General features: G+C 35.4%; 1 protein-coding gene across 3 annotated transcripts in view; it reads right to left on the bottom strand.

The window, feature by feature from the left end:
* Positions 1-762: 762 nt before the first annotated feature.
* USP47 (ubiquitin specific peptidase 47) overlaps positions 763-21,338 on the bottom strand; it is a 117,150-nt gene continuing 96,574 nt past the window's right edge. For all 3 annotated transcript variants that reach the window (XM_011971489.1, XM_011971490.1, XM_011971488.1), the window contains 10 exons: positions 19,188-19,307; positions 16,620-17,397; positions 11,814-11,989; positions 11,372-11,452; positions 9,919-10,034; positions 9,441-9,559; positions 7,060-7,190; positions 4,960-5,007; positions 4,739-4,869; positions 763-3,894 (listed from right to left, as the gene is read on the bottom strand). In XM_011971489.1, coding sequence (XP_011826879.1) covers positions 3,720-3,894; positions 4,739-4,869; positions 4,960-5,007; positions 7,060-7,190; positions 9,441-9,559; positions 9,919-10,034; positions 11,372-11,452; positions 11,814-11,989; positions 16,620-17,397; positions 19,188-19,307 — 1,875 coding nt within the window. In that variant the 3' untranslated portion in view covers positions 763-3,719. The remainder of the gene's footprint in view (positions 3,895-4,738; positions 4,870-4,959; positions 5,008-7,059; positions 7,191-9,440; positions 9,560-9,918; positions 10,035-11,371; positions 11,453-11,813; positions 11,990-16,619; positions 17,398-19,187; positions 19,308-21,338) is intronic.

Here is a 21,338-nt window from a genome sequence, read left to right as displayed (position 1 = left end):
GCTGGGAAACATGGAGAGCAGAGGGAAGGGGAGCTTGGTGCCCACCTGTGAGGCAAGGTTTTAGGGTCCAGTAACAATTTCCGACCTGGTGAGCGGACACTCACAGTTGAGATCAATTCTCTTGTGCAGGTGAGCTGGTGAGGAGGTGGAAAGAAGCAGTGCTGTCCTGGGGAAGGGGCAGAGCATTCCTCTCAACTCTCTTTTGCCTTCCTAGCTTGACCTACTGATGGCTGCACTCTTTCCTAAATAGTAACACATGCTCCAATGCATGCTTGAGTTTGTGCAGTATTCTTGTTTCTGAAAGTCAAGTTGTGACAATTAATGCTGTATCTAACCAAATGATCACAGCCTCCCTCTTCCCCATGGGAACTACCATCAAGGAGAATCTTCCAATTTCATGTACACTAAACCTAGGTGGCCACAAGATTCATTTGGGCCACAAACTCCTTTGAAACCCTCATAAAAACTGTCCTACTATCTCCCTGGTAAATCACACATACACACAGTTTTGCCTTTCAGGACATATGGCCGTATAAGATTTTGACTACTAGTGACCAAAATGTCGGTGTTTTTCAAAAATTACACAGGATTAAGATGGAATAGTTTTATTTAGCAAACAAAAAACTTGCTAATTCAGAGTATCTTCTAGTCCACGTACTGTGGTTTAGACTACATTTGCAAAATTAGGGCCTTGACGCTGAACAAAATAAAATCCAGAGGAAGAACTACAGTATCCAATCAAAAAGGAAGTACTAGCAAATGAACCAGAATAAAATATTTTATTGTATTCCATACATTCACAGATCACTTCCAGATTTAGTAACAACACTGCAATGCTATGATGCTCAAACCACAGTGTAAGTTGGTAGCTCTCTCCTGCTCTCTTGGCCTCTAGATGTATCACAATACAACTACTAACTGTGGCAACCAATGCCTATTTCATTGGATTATTTTCTGACTGGAGCCTGGGTTCATCGCTTTAATTCTGGGAAGAATTTTAAAGTACCTTCCCTTACATTATAAGAGATAACCAAACACTTTAGTGTGAGGGCTGCTTCACACACAGTTTTTATCTATCACTATCATGACTGCTCTTCCTTACATACACGTCCTGTACAGACCAGCTACATACGGCATGGTCCTGAGACCACAGCTTTTGTTTCTTTGGCCAGAATGCACCCCTCACCTTCAGTGCCTGCCTTAGAAACGCAGGTACTTGGTTCTCGTGCATGGTTGACACAAGTTCATCTGCCCCATGGTAAAAGCTCTTCAAAACCTTTGCATGACTCGTGGGGAGCAGGGTCACAATTTGTTGCATGTGACCTACCTCAGCCTCAAAAGATAAGAGATCATGAGCCTCCACTGCCCCTGGGCTCAGGGAACTTGATCCACATTGCTAGGGCTCTGCCTGTTAGGTTATGGGTGCTCACCTGACTCTCTGAAGCAGAGGGAGGCTGACACAGATTAGCTTTCATTGAAATTGTTAAAGTGCAACATTGTGTTTTCACTCTATCAGGCACTGAAAAGCAAGAAGCTTTTAATGTCTTCTTTTCTATAATGAAATATATTTTCTTTACTCTTATTTGTATCTGTAATACACCTGCAATTATAAGCAGCAGTTAAACATAAAACAAAGAACAGAGCAGAAGGCACAGTCTAAAGAGTGGGTATCAGAAGAATTTTACCATTTACGCTCAGGAATACTAAACCAAACCCAATCAGACCAAACTCCAAAGCCCATTTTGTTTACAAATCTGCCTCTTCTGTGCGATAGCAAGTCAGTCCTTTAAAGCAGAAAGCCCATTTACTAATCCTATATCCCAAGTAAGCAGGCCTGTATTAGAACCAAATAGCCGTCCTCTTACATCAGAAAATCTAAGTGATCTGAAAGACAATTCATCACAAGTGTTTCCAATTTTCTTCCGAGACCATCACCAATCCCACTAATGCAAACTCAGAACATTACTTCAGTCAAGTTTAGCTAAATGCTATAGCTTCTTTGAAATAAAAATTGGCCAGAAAAATACCTAGAAAAGATTTTTTTTTTTTCATTGTGGATTCCAGGAGACTTTTAAGACATTATGGAATTCTCAGTGATTATATTCAAATGGCAGAGTCACATTTGCTGACAGTATTTTCTAATTTTATCTTTCTTATAAGAAAAAAGGGTAAAAATCGGATCTGAAATACTGACAGGATTCCCCAAAGTTAGATAATAACACATCTTTTCATTTCTCTTATGAGAACTTTACGGTAAATATACCTTTATCGTAGAAATGAGATATCCAATACACATTACAAAATGTTATATTTAAAGATGACAAATCTATTCTTAACCCAGATTCTTCATCCACAGAAGTTTAATGACTAAAATAACACAACAGAATGAACAAATTTTTATTGGCATGTTCATTGTTGTAAACAGCATCTGGCATGAAAAAGTTTTACCAAAACCTTTTTTTACTGATTTTTATAAATTAGATGGTATTTCAAAATTTATGTAGAATTGTGTTCATTGAATACTTTTATTTAGCAACGCAAAAACTTGCTGATACTAATAGACTCTGCAATGAAATCATGTTGACTGCATCAGTCTGTACCATGACCTGACCTCACTAGCAAGTTTATTCAAAACAATGTTAAGACGTTTCCCAAAAGTTAAACTACATGTAACTACAAATTGACTCTAAAAATTAAAACTGGACTTACAAGCATTCTAGAAGATTCAAACTTGAAGTAAATCTTCAAAACTAGATGTACAAAGAGAAAAAAATTGAAGCCGCTGAACAGAGAAACCTCATTAACAAGGGCAACAACAATCCTATGGGACCTAGCACTGAAGGAACCTCACTGAGGATTACATTTACACAGATTGCTATACTTCTCAATGTACACAAATGTACAGAATGAATGATACGTGAAAAGAATAACCATGGGAGATAGTTGAACTGCAATTATGATAACTCAACAGGATCAATTTTATTTACATGCTGAATAAATGAATGAAACATATTCTCTACATCCATAACTTAAGTACAATCAGTTATAATTACAACACTGCAGCAATCTGAGCTGCCACCTGCTGGGAGCGGTCTAAGGGAAACGTTTTGATGTTCCAGAATAATGTTCTTAATACTCTGCAAAAAATGAAACAAAATAAAAATACAACTTCACAATTCCTTACTGGGTTACGGCTGGTTCTAAGAATTTCCTTTCTTCAGCTCCTGTTTTTGCTGCTTTCCAAGAGTCAACACATGTTGGATTTACTTCTGAATTGTCAATGAGGTAATGTGTGTATCAGTGAAATAAACAGAAAATTCATTCATTCATGGCCTTTGCACAGCTTTTATTATTAAGCTATGAGCATCCTGTTTGAGGCTAGTTTTACTAGCGGCTATGTGCACATTTGTCCGCAATAGAAGAAGTTTACTCATTCCCCTGTCCCCTTTTCTAACAGAAGGTTTGCTTTTTTTGTTTTTTTGTTTTTTTGCACATCCCTTTTCACTTTACAGTACATTTGACTATAGTGCACAACATGATTCCGAGTCAAAACAGTGGCCCATTGGGCACTGAGCTTCTGATTGGTATAGGGCAGTCCAATCAGTGCTGGTGTCACCGGGTTACCCCAACCATGTCCGGCCAAAATGGCACTACCCAGTGGTAGTAAACCATCTAATTAAAACCAAAACTCCCCCAGGGAAAATGCTACACTATCAGAGTCAGTCTTGAGTCAGATCTTTATTTGGTGCTCCATCCAGATATATTTTTAGTGCTTTCTCTTTACGAGGTGAGTATGTTACACGATGTCCAGTCTTCTGGAGTCGACTGCTTTCTTTTTTCATCAGTTCATTTCTTTGCTCATCTGTCAATTCCATTAATTCTTCTGTTTTATCCCTACATATAAAATATTAATCACATATTAGGCCAGTAGAGCCTGCCACCTCTATTAATGTATGTTGAATGCTATGATGCTCCTCAGCAAGATAATGAAATCTGTTACAGGTGAACTAATATTATTTTATATATTGGGACGTCCCAGATTTCTAAGGTGTTTATCACAGGAACGCACTGCTTACTTCTAAAAATGGCAGAGAATAATCTCCATGTTATTAGCAGTAGTAACAGCTATCATTACTGAACATCTATTTATAACAGGCACTGTGCCAGTTATTTTACATGCAATAGCTCTAATTCTCATAAAATCCTGCAAGGTAGACATCACTGTTGCAATTTTATAGATGAGGAGCTAGGTAAATCAGAAAGCTAGTTTTGAACCCAGATCTGTGAGGCTCCAATGAGTATTCTTTTTCCTCTACATCTGTGCTGTCCAATACAACAGCCATTAGCCACATGTGGCTATTGAGCTTGTGAAATATGCCTGGTTCATATTGAGATGTGCCGGAAGTATAACAGACATACAATATTTCTAAGACTCAGTATAATACAAAAATGCAAAATATCTTATAAATGATTTTTTATACTGATGACTTGTAATGATCATATTTTGGATATACTGGATTTAAAATATTTTAAAAATTAATTTTACCTGTTTCTTTTTATTGTTTTTAATATGGCTACTAGAAAACTTCAAATTATAATCATGCTTGGCTGTCACTGTATTTCTACTCATTAGTGCTGCTCCATATCATAAAAACAGTAAAGATATTTATGGAAAATAAGATATTTATGCACACCAAAACTGTATTACTAACAGCAACAAAAACAGTGTGAATGTTACCTATAAAATATGACTGCACCATCATCACAGATATAAAGAGGCCAGACATTCAGGGTAGAAACTTTGGGATTCCAGTCTAAATCTTGATGAATATCAAGGACAGAAATATCACAGGGAAATGTTCCTCTACCCTAAAAAGAAAAAGAGTGAATGAATAAATCATGCCACTAGCTGTGTTTATCATGCACAATACACAGATGCAAACATTCTTAGGGCTTTACCTTAGCAAATTCAATATCTTCCAAAGGAATCCCACTGATTTCACTAAGCTGTAAAATAAAACATTTTATTTGAGTTCACTTAAAAAGTAAACTTGCCTAGAAAAGTTATTTTCCTTTTACCCCACCAATAGAAATAGCTCAGTTTAAAAACTGTTTGATATAAAAAAATTAGAAGAAAAAGCTGGAAGCGGCCACCCTGCAAATACTATGTCCCAGAAATACCAAGTTAGTATATTCCTTCCAGACTTTTTCCTATACATACACAAACTACACCCACATGTTCCAAAAACATGTAAAATTAGATTAATATCTCTATATAATAATTCTGTTCCTAGAAGAATAGGATACAAAGTGACCACATGCTCTTCAATAACTGAACAATATACATTTTATCTTCTGTGGATGGACACTGAGACTGTTTTCAGTTTTTCCCAGTTACAAAGCTCTACTGTATACTTCCATGAATATATCCTTGCACATGGTGAAACTCCCTCTCTACTAAAAATACAAAGAATTAGCCGGGTGTGGTGGCACGTGCTTGTAGTCCCAGCTACTTGGGAGGCTGAGCCAGGAGAATCACTTGAACCCAGGAGGCAGAGGTTGCAGTGAGCCAAGATCGCGCCATTGCATTCCAGCCAGGGCAACAAGAGTGAAACTCCATCTCAAAAATAAATAAATAAATAAATAAATAAATAAATAAATAAATAAATAAATTATTTTTTCTTGAGACAGAGTCTCACTCTGTCACCCAGACTGGAATGCAGTGGTGCAATCTTGGCTCACTGCAACCTCTACCTCCTGGGTCCAAGCAGTTCTCCAGCTTCAGCCTCCTGAGTAGCTAAAATTACAGGCATGCACCATCACAGTTGGCTAATTTTTGTGTTTTTAGTACACACAGGGTTTCACCATGTTGGCCAGGCTGGTTTCGAACTCCTGAACTCAAGTGTTCTGCCTGCCTTGACCTCCCAAAGTGCTGGGATTACAGGAGTAAGCCATGGCACCTGACCTGCAAATACTTCTATAGGTCAAATTCCCAGATGTTTAATTGCAAATCTGAAATACTGACAAATGATGCCAACCGAACTTGAAAAAAGTCACATCAATTTATACACTTATCAAAGGTATATATTGTCTGTATCCCCTAAACCTTGAGAACTCTAGGTATTTTTCGATTTTCTAAATCTTCACCAATTTAAGAAGTGAAAAATAACGTTATTCTTTCAATTTGTATTTCTTTTTCTATAAATTGCCTATTCATGCTGTCTTTCTTAAAATTAGATTTGTTCCATCTTTTTCTTAAGGTAGTAGCTCCTTATAAATTATGGATAGCATGTTTAATACATGTTTCAAATAATTTCCTCCTAGTTTACTGTCTTTTAGCTTTGTTTATGAGTTGCTTTTTAAATACCTTTTTCTTTGGCTGTGCTGAGGATAGGTTTGTATGTGGTCTATAGTTTCTTTTTTTGGCTTCTGGTATTATGCTTACAAATATCTTTCTCCAGGAATATGAAAATATTTTTAGTATTTAATATTTTACATATTTTCACCTAGTACATTTACTTTTTTAATATATAAACTTAATATATTTAGAATTTATTTTTGTGTTTAGTATGAAGTATGGAAATAAATCTTTTTCAAAATGCTCATTGTGCTGGTACCACGGATTGACTAATTCACCCTTTCCCCAGAGATCCTTAGATATTCCATCTTAAAATGCAAAACAGACCTTTATCTGGATTCTCTACACAATTCTACTTCATTTGTTTTTTTTGAGACATAGAGCAATTCAATCTAGTAACTTCTAACTAATTCTAACTTCTTAGGACAAAATTGGTCCAAGCAACAGAAAGTGAGGATCCACTTCTGAATGGCCAGGAGCCAAAGTAATTTTTCAAAGAATCAAGAGCCTAAACAACCAGAGTGTGCCACAAGGTGTGACAGAAACCGAAAAGAAGAGTTGCTGCATCAGTGTTTGGTACTGCTTCCTAGGGTTTTCTCTTAGGCAACACAGGAAAAATGTATTGTTTATATATTTTATAAATATTATGATATATATATATACACAACATAAGATACATGTTTTGTTTAAAATGAACTTACCTTCTCTCGCAATTCGTCAACACTACTGCTTTCCAATACAACCTCCTGGAAGGGATCCAACTTCATCTCTGAAGGCTTCCACCGTCTTGACAAAACTGCAAGCTGTGACATGGACTTCATCTTCTCTACCCCTAAGAATATGCAAGATTAGGCCATCATTCTATTTCCTCTGAAGGTTCATAAATCGACTTTTCCCTTAGTGCCTGACTAAACAAAAAGACTTACTTCAAGTGTTACTCTTAAAAAGTGGGCACAAGAAAAAGCCCAATTATCCCAAGGAGTTTTTGAGAATCAAATATTTACTCTCTTCTCTCCCGTCTCAGAAGATAATTCCTCTCTTCTTCAAACTATTGTTCAACCAGTACTCCTAATTGCACTCCCCCCTGACTCCTGTTGAACGCTGCATTACCAGTTACTCTCTTCTCTGGATCTCCAATCGTCGTTTCTCTATTGGCTACTACCCGTATCTAAAATCATAATCAAATCGACTTCACTCTATCCTCTTTTTTTCACTCAAGCTATTATTAATTCTTCTCTTTCCAGTTAATCCCCAATTTAGTGATTCTTCAAAATTGTCACTTTTACATTATGTCATTTTTCAAGCATCAACTCAATTGTCACTTTTCTCTCTGTTGTACACAAGAACAACTTCTACTGATTCAGTCCCTTAGTACCTATTATTTTAGAATGACAGGTTAGCAGTTCTGTTTCTTCCACAGATTGTGTGTATCTGGAGGGCAATAAGTGGTTCTTACTCATTTTTGTAGCACAAGGGACTGCAGTGTCTGGCAATTTACAGGTCAATAAATATATCTTGGATTTAATCACATGACATTTCTTACTCAACTATCTTGATGTGAAAATATACTGAAATAATACTGATGCAGGCACCCACCATCTAGTACCATTTGCAGATGAATCCATCTCTGCTAATATACTTAATCCTTACAAGGGTGACTTCTTTGTCATTTATGATCTCTTCCCGACTTACCCAGGCACAGTGATTATTCCCTAAGACTCCAGATACTCAAAGAAATCACAATCTGGAGCACTTGCCTACACACCATAGTAGATGGTATCCTAGTTGTTCCTTACCTCCCAACTTAACTTGTCAATCATAATTTCAACCATTTAAATTTATGGTTGAATTAGACCTGAAGCAGCCTGAAATACATGAGGTGTTAGTATTATTGAGCCCTCTAAAAACTAGTATAATCTTGTAATAAAATATCCAGAATTGACATTTTACTTTCTATAGAAGAAAAGGAAAATTAAAATTTTCCTAAGCAACAGCAAAAAAAGAATATAGAACTAGCTGTTTACCTTGATGTGATCTTCTAAAAGCCAACTTTCCTCCCAGAGCCTCCCTCCAAAAACCAATACTTTCAATGTACCAATGTTGATAATGAGAACTGGGAGGTGCGACAAACAGGTCTGCTACTTGGACCTCCTCAAGGTCACTATTATGGGTTGAACTGTGCCCCCCACAAAAAGACATGTTGAAATCCTAATCCCTAGTACCTCCGAATGTGACCTGATTTGGAAATAGGGTCTTTACAATGATACTCAAGGTAAAATAAGGTCTTCAGGGTGGGCCCTAATCCAATAGGACTAGTGGTTTATGAAAAAGGGGAAAACAATACAGACAGACAAGCCCACAGAAAGAACACCATATGAAGGTGAAGGCAGAGACTGGGGTGATGCATCTACAAGCCAAGGTTGCCAATGATAGCCCAAAACCACAGAAGCTAGGAGAGAATATGGAACAGATTCTCCCCCACAGCACTCAGAAGGAACCAACCCTGTTGACAGCCTGATCTCAGACTGTGAGACAATACACTTCTATTCTTTAAGCCACCTGGCTTAGGACACAAATAGTCATTGTTCTTGAGTCTCTGATAAATTATCAGTACCATGTCCTCAAAACAAAATAAGCCATAATAATAAAAAAGAAACTAAAGAACAAACGTGGCTAAAAAAATAATAGCAGAGTTTTCTTAAAATGTATTAAAAACCTAACTTTGTAATTTCCTCATAAGGGGGAATTAATATTCTCAACATTCAAAAAAAGAATACTTAAAAGGCAAATGGCAGCATTTGATAGGAGAAAGATAGAAGGCTGAAAGACACCGATTATTCTTTCACAAACAACTTAAGCAGTTACACAAGGACACAGGGGAAGAAAATAAAACTTCCAGGGATAAGACGAAGGTAGGAATCACATCAATCCACAATAAGGATATCATTATGCTTAATATAACACAAAACACTATAACGTATATTAGATTCCTCGTAACTCATTATTTGATTAAAAACTATAGGCTTCTATTAGCTCTAGAGTATTTCTAACTGATACTTCCCCCCAAAAATACTGAAAATACCATCAAGAACTTCAAGGAAAACCTCCCAGTTGCTGGAAATATTAATATCCTCTTCATAAATATGATAATCCAAAAAGACAGTGCCAGGATTCTTCCATGTTTTTTTCCTCAGACGAAACCTACAAACGTGACAAGACATTTAAAATGACTATAATTTGAAACTCTCAATTTAAAGATTGACACTAAACTGACACCAAAGAAAAATGAACTATGTTCAAATATAAAAGTCAAATAATGAGTTGTTAAAATTTGGGGAAATAAAGAAATGTTCCTAGTAATTCAAATTTAGAATCCTCTATAGGAAATCCAAACAAAATTTTAATACTCTTGCTTAGTCCTTGTAAACTAATCTGTCGTACTAAAATTCCGAATAGTACAGGAAATTTTAATTCTCCCAGTTTTAGAAAATCATACCAGTTCATTTCAACTGACCACACAGTCTTTCTTCAAATCACTGATGACATTAATTTTACTTTACCTGTCAATACTGAGCTCTAAACCACATTGCTCCCTGAGCTGAGGAATTAATTCCTCTTTTGATTGCCGTACAGTCATTCCTTTAGCAAACACAGCATCTAGCAGAAACTTGCATGGCTAGAAATGTAAACACAAACAATCAGAGCGTGAATTACACATTAATTAAATACATTAATATTAACACATTAAAATAAAAATTACCAAAACATTTTATTTGCAATTAAGGGCCTGAGTTTCAGAGTCTATCTCCCTTTTCTGAAACCTTAGCTCCACTATTTATGAGCTCAGCTATCTTCAGCAAGTTTACTTAAAATCTGTCTCAGTTCTGCAAATTGGGAACAGTATCTTTCTCACTGAGTCATTGTAAAGGTTAAATAGGATAACACATTTGTATTTTCCTTCTTATAATAGTTATAATTTTGAAAGCAAAATGAACCACTTTTATAGACTAAAACGAGGGAAATGTATACTAATTCTCCAAATACATTAACCAATTGTCTCAAAAGAGACACAGTTTCCACAGACTCAGATGAAATATGTAAGTCAAAATGACTGTAATGGGTCACATTAAGAGAAATAACAGGTGCCAGCTAAAATATCTTGTATGAATAAAGGCATTTTATGATAAATTTATGGTTTTCACATTTGTTTAGTTGTTCAATAGGATGATATAACATGTTATAACAGAATGTTGTAATAGTAGGATGTTATAACCTTCTGAAAATATGATCTTTGCCTTATTCTTTTGGGTATTTGTGGTAAGGCTAGTATACCACAGGGACTAAAATATTTTATTATTCCTTAAAAAACACAGCCTGTTTAGATCATTAACCCACACCGTTTACAAGCGGTGACTTTGACCAAGAAATACTTCTTTGTGCCTCACTTTCACTTTCTTCATCTATAGAATGAGAATAAGAAATACTGCTTGTATCTTAGTTAATTGATGAGGATTAAATGAGTTAATATTTGCAAGCACCTAAAGCACACAGTAGACACTATATAAATGCTTGTTACATACTAAAATGACTTTCAACTGCTATTCACCTGTAGCATTATGATTGTTTCCAGAAAGCAAGCACAAAGAAAAAAAAATTTTTCCTTTTAAAAGCAGGAAAATTTTGTCTCATTTCAGCATTTGCAGCAATACTTTAGAGCACAGGGATGACAAACAGTGGCCTGAGGGCCAAGTTCACTGCTGCCTACTTTTGTAAATAAAATGTTGAGACATAGCCACCTCATTGGTTTATTATTGTCTATGGCTCCTTGTGCTAAAATAGCAGAAGTGAGTAACTGCAGCAGAGGCAGTATGGCCTGCTAAACTACAAGGCCCAGAAAAAATTTGCTGACCTTTGCTTCAGAGAAATAAAATGACTATGAATAAAATCTCTACACTGTATGTTTTTAGTAACTGTAAAAAGTAACCTTATATTGTTCTTAAATGTGTTACTTACCTCTTGTTCATTGACCAAAAGCTGGTATACTTTAACTCTGTATTCTCCTTTTTTAAGTGCTCTCCCCAGTCTAATTGTAATCTATAAGTTAAAAACATTTTTTTAGACATGCTGCCTCAACAGAATAAATAACCCATTCTCATCCCATTTTTAAACTTTCCAAAATTCTCTAGATTATAGGCTCTCTGAGAAAAGGCATATATTTTACCTCTGAATCCCCAGCACCTAGAATAGTAACTGACACACAGTTAACATTTCACAAATGTTTGTTAGATGAGTGAAGAAAAATAACAACAAAAAACCCCCCAAATTACCATTAATCATTAAAAAAAAAAAAATCCTTCCAGTGTATCTACTTCACCTTACTTGGAAGTAGTAAAAGCTGTTCTCGAATCTATCATTTAAAATGGACTCTAACTACTCAAAGATTATTTTAATCAACCTTATTGTCATCAGAAAATGATGAAAGTGTCTCATTCAGCCGGACGCTCTCAAACTCCTGATTGCTGGCATACACTCGAAAGACCTTGAAGTGAGAGGACAAAACTCCAACAAAGGGCTCTAAATGTTGTTTGAAAGCTGCCAGAGTAATTCTTTTATCAACATGCACCATCAACCCTAAGCATAAAAAAAAACAAAACAGGAACAAAAATGTGAAAGAAACCTCTGAGTATAAATAAAACAGATCATATACTTTTTACTATACTGTATGCAGGAAGAAGTACCCCTTTTCAGTTAGACTTTAGCTAATATACCACACTGAATGGACAAAAAACATGGACACAGAGTTTCTGATAGGTATTATCTGATAGTTTAAAATGTTCTGAGCTATTTAAGTGCTTGTTTGTTTAGGTTGCCAAACTCAAAAACAAGCTTCTAGGAATTCTTTTAAAATACATACACTTCCAGTTCTACATAGTAATAGTGTAAGCACTGGTGGTTCCAATCCCACTTCTGCTTACTTATTATATGGGACACCAGCCTCTGTACCTCCATTTCTTCACTAGAAAAATGGAGATGATAATAGTGCCCACCTGAGTGTTGCAATGTGAATTCAGTGAGGTAATTCATTTATCATGCTTTCAGCACAGTGCCAAATACAGCATGATTGCCTCAACAACTGTTAGTAATATTATTTAATTTTCAGATTTTCATTAGAAAAAAATGTCACAACCGGCATACTAAGATGTCTGATTTATCATGTGGTTGGGCTGTAACAGGAACTGTATTTAAATGGATCAGAAACTCTTACCTCTTCCCGGCTTAAATTTAAGCTCTCTTGGTATTGTAATAGGATTATCTTTGATGAGCTTTGTTTTTCTCTAATGCTTATTATTTTAATCTTTTGTCTCTAATTTTATAAGCCACTCATGAGGACACATCTGGAATGCTTCTATTGACTGTGGTCTTCATATTGTAGCAGAAAGCAGAAACCGGACTCTCAGTTAATAAGGCAGGGCTGCCTTGCTGCCTCCGGCCACTGGACCTCCCTGGCTCTAAGGTTCCCTCCATGTTAGGTCTGGTTTTTCTGCTAAAGCTACATGGAAGGTAAAGGATGAGACCTTGAAATACTCCTGGTTTACATTCCCATGTCATAGCAACACTTGGGTTGAATTTTTCTCAGATGACTTTTTGAGTAAATTAATGTTGATTGTTTTCCTAGCTATAAAATATAGGCTCATTAATAGAAAATGTGACAAGTACAAATTAGAAGAAAATATGAAGAGGGTGATGAACTTTATTGACTATCTACCTTTTGAGTTTTGAGACAGTTTTTCTCTTAATTTGTTTAAAATGTCACTTTTTAAGCTTTAAGGAGTGCCCCTCTCTCTATGTCAATAATCCAGCTTATGGCAAACAAGCTTTTCTATGCTATCCAACAAGGTACTAAATTTCTTAATAGAAGGGTGTAATGCAAAAATTACTTGATTAGAAATGGAAAGCCTATGTCTAGATTTCAGTTTTGTCACTTTACTCCGATAAATGGCTGTAGGCAGGTCATCCAATCTCCCTCAGCCTCAGTTTTCCCATGTGATCATAACATATAACATTGTTGTGACAAATGTAGTAAAAGTCTTTTCTAAAGCATTACTCAAATACAAGCTTTTATTGCCATTTTGGTTTCTTTCCTAACCTCTAGTAGTGTCGTGTCATAGGAAGACAAAAATGTTTGTTGGTTATTGGTATAGCTTAATACGGTGATTACGACCAACTGGTTCTGGAATTTGATGGCCTAGCCTGAATGAATTCCTGGCTCCTCTTCACATATTAGATTTGTGACTCTGACTTCTCAACTTTTCTGTACTTAAATTACCTTTATTATAAAATGGAGATAACAGTATTTAAATCTCAAAATTGTGTTCTGGGGTCAATACATGTAAAATGTTTAGCATAGCTTTGGCAAAGAGTGTTAATTTATTGGCTATAATTACTTTGTAGTTTTAGATTACCATTGCACCAGTTTTCCTATCTACCTCTTCACACTGAAGAGTCTGTCTTCACAGAACAACCTTAAAATATATTTATGATTTTCCTTTTTCTGTCCTTTCTCTTACATATTTCTTCTTTTATTCTTTTTCCTTTCTTTTTTTTTTTTTTTTTTTTGAGACAGGGTCTTGCTCTGTTGCCCAGGCTGGAGTGCAGTGGTACGATCATAGCTCACTGCAGCCTCTCCCCTCTGGGCTCAAGTGATCCTTCCACCTCAGCCTACTAAGTAGCTGGAACTACAGGCTAATTAAAATTTTTTTTTTTTTTGTAGAGACGGGGCCTTACTATGTTGCTCAGGCTGGTCTCTAACTCCTGGGTTCAAGTAGTCCTCTCACAGTTTCCCAAACTGCAGGGACTACAGGTGTGAGGCACTGTAATACTCCTGGATTATAACTGCTATCTTAAGGACCATCATTTTAAATACAGTTTGATTACTGCCTGAGTGAACTGCCTATACTGTGCACAGCGCATCATTCTTCAAATATCAAATTCATTGTCTACATGTTCTTCCTTGCCATTTTATCACTCTGAAGAATGTGTATTATTACTCATCATCCACATGTTTTCCCAAGGACCTACTTCCAGATGACTGAGGAGCTGCAATGAATCAGTCTTAGTACAGACTCAAGAAAAACCCGGTTGCTAGTTGCTATCCCTACTGCCCTATCTCCAAGCCAGTTTTCTACACATGAGAAGGCATTTTCCAGGGTCACATTTTCTTTTCAAACAAGACCTTTTCTATGGCTTCTAAAAGCCCAAATACATAAGTTGTAGTGAATGGTTTCTCTTCTTCACCATGTTTACTATTTCAATGAACACTAGTAAATTAGCTTAGTATGAATTTACAAATATGGCCAATATTCTCCATTTAAAAGATTTTATTAACTGTTCTAGGATGGAAATGAGACTTTTCAAACTATAATTCTAAGTATTCCCATTGAATTCTTCCTACGGTTGAGACTATCACCCAGTCAAATTTTTAGCACACCATTCTAAAACAAAGCAATTAAGAGAAATTTCCAACCTTTTTTACTAAAGAGGAACTACTTTTAATTTTTCTAATGTCCTTGATGGGTTGAGTATGGTAAAAAAGCAGAGTAGTTACTACTATTTTTCCTTTACTAAGATGGCAAGGAAAGAACAGTGGTAGCAGCTATGGGGTGGTGGCTTATGACATCTGAGTCTCACCCTAGCAGTGTGAGCGACTAGCTATGTGACTGCAGGCAAATTACTTAATCTGTTTGACCAATTTTGTCATCACTGAAAATGGTCTAACAATATCAATTTCACACTGCTGTTAAGAGAACTAATGAAATAATGTAAGCTAGTGAGCCTTATGAGGTAAATGCTCCATAGAAATTTAAAGCTTTATTATAATACGATTTCCCTCTATTTGGTTCTGCTAATCCACATTTTCACACTTGAGCTTCTGCAAGATATATGTATGAATGTCATATGATTCCAGTGTTATTTAACCCAACTAGTTAAAAACACAAATTTAAATACTTGTATTATTTCATAATTTCTACTACTTCCTTTTAGCAGAGAGAATTTTGAGACTACAAGCATCACAGCACTTAACTTTCAGAGTGGGTGACTGTGCACCTCCTCCCCATAAGATGAAGCATAAGGCTGCATCTCAGTCATCTCTACTGCTAACAGTTACATAGGGCCTGGCATCTAGTATGGATTTAGAAAATGTTACTTGGATGGATGGATGACTGGATGGATAAAGAGTGGTACTCTCTTCCAAAGGTAAAAGGAACAATTAGATGCCTTCAATTCTAGTAATGGTCCCACTTAACTAGTTATATATACACTTTTGGGCAAGTCATTCATCCTCTATGAGCTTCAGTTTTCTTATCTGTCATATAAGGATACTAATGTTTGCTTTATGAAGTTTGGAGAAGCTTTAAGTGAGAACGAATAAGTATTTTGAAAACTAAAATATAAAAGTATAAGGAGGTAATATTAATATTTTCTTTGTTAGAACTAATGCAAAGTATTTACATTTTCAGCTACTTCTCTTTTACACTCGAAGAAAGATTTTATATCTTAAACCTGGTTGTCTTGCTAATTATTTGGCTGGCCTTAGTCTAAGGTTTTATAAGGGTTCTTTTATTTTAAGTCTCATACAATGCTGTAATGTTTTTGTTGTTACTGCTTATGCCAAATGCCCAAACTCTCAGATCTCTTCCATCTTTCTGAGATTATGCATTGGAATTTCTAGTAACTCCTTGCTTTGGAGTTACTTCAAAGTAACAAAAAAAATTTTAAGAGTACTTTTTCTTTCTCTGACTTTCCCAGTTAATTATGGACTTTTTAAGGGTATATAGCAAGGGAATTGTTGTTTGCACTGGAAATGGAGAGAGGGAAGAGCATGTAGAAATAAAACATTTTCCTGGGCACTGAATACCAAATTTTCTAAAGTGTCCCAGCTTTTAAAAAATATTATTTACTTTTTAATATATTCCCTAATTTTTTACTTAGTAATTATATAATAATTCCTTCCTAATATTGAATACTATTTTTTTTTTACTTCTTATCTCAGAGTTCTGATATAATTACCATCTAATTTATTGCACAGGTCTAAGAACAGTGTTCATTATAACTGCATTGAAAATCAAAGTCAATAATCTTATAATCCAGAAAGTTACAAATGATCTTAGAACTAAGTACCTAACGCTTAACTGAAAATTTAAATAAACTGACAGAAAAACTGATGCTGTTACAAGGACCGTTTTTCTTTTGAAGTACATACATTTATGTCCTTCCCCAGAACCTTCATCTGCAGCATAAGGTTCAGCTTTGAAATACATGTACTGCATTTCTCCCCTACTCTTGCCACTCTCATCATATTCACTATCAGTTCCAGAGTCTTCTTCTGCTGTATCCCATGTTTCTTTTTTCCCTTCATTTGCTTTAGTTCTTCTACTACTTGTGATACTGTGAGAGTCAAGTCCATTAGCCAAAGGGATCTGAGCATTGTCTGCATTGCACAAAGTATCACTGCTATGACTGGAGCTAAGAATATCACTGTCCACTGAACTTGTACTCCTGTCATTATTCACATCTGAGTCTGATCGTTCTTCGGACTGAAAATTTTCTGGATCAGAAGTCTGAATATGCTGTTCAAGTTCTCTATTATCTACTGATGCTGAAGAGTCCCTCTCATTGAGAGGTGATTCGATGTTTTCAAAGTCACTTGTCTCAGTACTTTTGCTGCTGTCCCCATTATCTCCATCCTGCTGTTGCTGCAGTGACAAGCTTTTGAGTTTTTCAGTGCTTTCTTCTAGAATAGCTTCCACAGACTTTAGGCTTCCTACAGGTCCTTTGACTCTTTCACAATCATCATCCACATTACCAGAATCGCCTCCAGCTTTCTGGTATGCTGTCCTTTTGGAATAAGATCCTGGGGATTGTTCAGGTAGCAAAACAAATAATCTGATTGTATTTGCATGCCGATCCAGGAGTTTCCATAAATGAGACTCTGCAAAGGCCATCTGGTAATCCAAAGTCTCGGAGCTCTCAACAAACACCTACATGGTAAGTCACAGTTTTATTATATATTAATTTTAGTGACATGCTGATTCATCATCGTTATATTGCATTAAGACAAGACAATACACAGTTATGTTATAAAACGTGTGATGATAAAGTTTCTGAAGGACACTGTATTGTTTTGCAGACTGAATAAAATAAATATTAGGCTCATATGTCTTTGTAACTAGCCAGAAGACTACATTAAGATAGAGGGCATGGACATACACATACACATAAACATCTTGTTTATTGGGTTGTCCAATTTCAGAAAGTTGTATTATATATCCTTCTCTTTAGGAAATTAATACTCTGGTTTTTCTTTAGATTGTATAAATCTTTCACCTTTAGGAAATCCAAGTTTAGCCTGAATTACAGACACAGGAACATGTGTAAAGACACCCTGTGAATATAATACCAAAATCCAGATCATGGAAAAATTTAATGGGCAAATGACCTGGCTTTGTAATAAATAAACTGCAAGGAAGCAAACAAAAAAGACACAGGAAAATTTACAGAAAAAAAATTTTCTAAGATGATCAGAGAAATTTGAACACTGACTAGATATTGGCTGATATTAAGGTATTTCTTAGGTATATAACGTAATTGTCATTTTTTTAAAAGTTCTCTTCATTTAGATATATGTTCATATTATCTATAGATGAAATGATGAAATGATCCTGGAGAAGTTTATCAAATAATCTGGGGGAAGTAGGTGGTTAAATTATAGATGAAACAAGAGATGATCACTGTAGAAGCTGAGTGATGGGGATGTGTGTGGGGTCACTCTATTTTCCCTATTTTCTCTATTTTTGTTTATGTTTGAAATTTTCCATAATACATCTTTTTTTAAAATGAAATTCGTATTTGGCATACATTTGGCAATTATAAAGAGCATGTTGGGTGTTGCATAAAAGGATAACACTATAATTATCCTATTCAGTAAATGTTACAAATTGAAACCAGTACGCTAACCATTTAAGAAACAAGAAAAGTTAGATCCCTACGGCACTTCTTACCCTAAAGTAGTATTGGAGGGGATTAGAGATTTTAAAGTTTTACATATACACACACACATACACATACACATACATCCCCTCTCCCCCACCACACAAAAGTTTTAGAAGTGTAGGTGAATAAAAATTACATATTATTAATAAAATAATATTAAAAAGTTAAATGAGATAAAAGACTAGACTGTACTAAGATGAATGAGACTAGAAAGTGATAAAAACATATATGAAAAATGATAAATGATGAAACACATAATAATAGCAAGACAAAAGAAGAGGACTAACATGAACTTTCTCATTTCCAACAGAGAAAAATGAGTAAGCAAAGGGAATAATGTTGGGTGAACTCAAGATTATAATTTTCTCTATACCAGGTATGCCTCTTACCCTCACAACGAAGCACTGCTTTATGGGACAAGCTCAAGAATAAACAAAATCCAGGGGACATAATCACTGTGGACAGAAATGGTTATGAAGGCTTCACCAAAGAGGTAGGACTAAACTGGGGACTGAAAACAAAAAACAAAAAACAAAAAAACAAAAAAATACAGGGAGAGGAGGAAGAACACTCCAGGTAGGAGTGCATATGAACAAAGGCAAAGAAGAGGAGAACCAGTAGGACTGATTCACAGGACAGAAAGGAGGCTAACCTGACCTGACTACAAAGGAAGGTAATTATTGGGTTGAGAATTTTAAATTAAGTTCCAGACAGATGTTGAATAGCTGTGGAGGCCAGGCTTATAATGAAAATAGTAATTAAAAAATAAATGACATACCTTGTTACTTCTAAAAAATCCTTCAGCTTTCAGGGTTTTACTGGAGACACTGAGAAGACGCAAATCATTATAGCAGCGTTCGAGCACTATTCTCATTGTTTCAGCAGGTAAATGGATGGCCTATAATGAAAGCAATTTAATAAAAAGTACTCTTTCAAAAATAATTCTGCTTGACTTAAAAATATGGGAAAGCAAGACACTGCTGAGTTCTTCTCAAAAGCAGCAGAGAGAAAAATAATTTTAGTACAGGTTTTAAAATTTTTGAATAATTGAAGGGAAAAATTAGTTATAGCCATAAATTATGCTGCAAATCAGGAGAACAAAGTACCACTGATAAATATATGCTCTGAAACTATTTGAAAGGTAAGGATTTTCTCCTAGAAACTCTATTCCTCTCAAACTTGCCAAGTAAATGAGTGATATGATTCCAAAGAAACTGCATAACTGACTTTTTGACTGCTGGTATCAAAACGTTGAACTTCTTGGCTTTTGACGGGCCCTTCTGTAGTCTGTGAACAGTTGTCAATACTTTTATCAAAGCAATAAGCAATTTTCCTTTGTGTAAAATGAGAAGATTAGTAGGTAAAATTTTAAGTTATTCTGAAAGTCCACATCTTTAATTTTTGGAGTCATTTTATAAATTTTACATGAAAGCAGCAGACAAAAACACATCATTTAAAAGAACACTATTTTCAATGCAACAAAGGTCATCAGTTATAAATACCTAATTCTTAAGCAGGCTGGTTAAAAATACTGTATTTGTTCACATGATGTTTTGTGACTGCCTTTATTCTCTATAGACATATTTTTCTCAATAAGATTATTAACTTCTTGGGGAAGAAACTATTGTATCTCTTTCTTTTGTATTATGTGTGAGTGCTCATTAAACTAAATTTTTTTACATTTGGCATTCATATTTTAAAAATGTAATATACAGTATATTATCACAACATAGTATGCATTTACAAGCAATTTCATCACAAAATTTCACAAAATGATTTGTTTCCTGGTTACTACTTTAGCAAAATTGTTAGAAGTCATATATAGAAGTCAAAATACAGACTTTTTTTAAACATAATAACCACCAACTCTTACATGATACCTTACAATTTTTTTCCACAGAGCATTTATTTATTTTTCATTAATGTTCACTACAACTCTGTTAAACAGGTATTTACAACCCCAGATAATGAGATGAAAGACAAGACTACCATAAGATGAATGACTGAAAACTGGAACTCGACTTGTAATTATGGAACAACTTCCACTACACCAGGGATATTAACCTATGGTTCGAGAACCCTGCAAAATTTGCTGGTTTGTATGCTCAAAGTTCTGCAGAGTATAGGACCCTTGAAAGGATGATAATCATTTGTCTGGTGTGGACTAATCCTTTTGCCCTCCAAAATTTGAATGTTTTCATTGTTATATTTTTCCTGCTCAAAATATCTGAATGAGCCTATTTTCTTTATCACTAGCTCATATAACGGTGCCAGTATTTAATTCATCACCTTCCCTGTCAAGTCTACACCCTCACCTTCCTCCTCTATTTCTATTAAATGTATCCCTACTTTTCTGGTTACCCAAGTTTGAAACCCCTGGCTCAGGTCATTGGTGCATCTGCTTTACTCCAACATTTAACAATTACAAGTCCTACAGATTCTCTCTCTCGGATTCTATGCCTTCTCTCATTTCCAGTCATACACCTGCACTTGAATTATTTCAACAGTTTCTTCCTCTCCATTCCTGACTCCCCTCAAGGCATGTGGAACACTAATCTAGTGTCACCAGAACTAAATGCAGCATTGCCGTGCTTAAAAACAACGAAAACAAAAACTCGACTTCTTATTGCCTACACCAAAAAGGAACCCAAACTTTCGTGTTTACTGTTTAAAGCTCTTCATGAAATAAACTGTATTTATATTTCCAGTCCCGTATTTTATGATAATCCAGCCAACACATATAAGTTGTTATATGTACTTGCCTCACACTTTCTTACCTCTACACTTTACTCAATCTGTTTCTTTTAACTCTAGTTGTCTCCTAACTACAAATATTAGTTCCTAGAGGTAGAGCATGTGTCTTATTCATAACTATCACACAGTGTCTTGTACACAGCAGGCACTCAAAAATGTATTTACAGACCTCTTT

The sequence above is a fragment of the Mandrillus leucophaeus genome, unplaced genomic scaffold (assembly GCF_000951045.1).
Source record: "Mandrillus leucophaeus isolate KB7577 unplaced genomic scaffold, Mleu.le_1.0 Scaffold1228, whole genome shotgun sequence".
NCBI lineage: Eukaryota > Metazoa > Chordata > Mammalia > Primates > Cercopithecidae > Mandrillus > Mandrillus leucophaeus.
The sequence above is the reverse complement of the archived record's forward strand: the minus strand, read 5'-3'. Positions and strand labels throughout refer to the sequence as shown.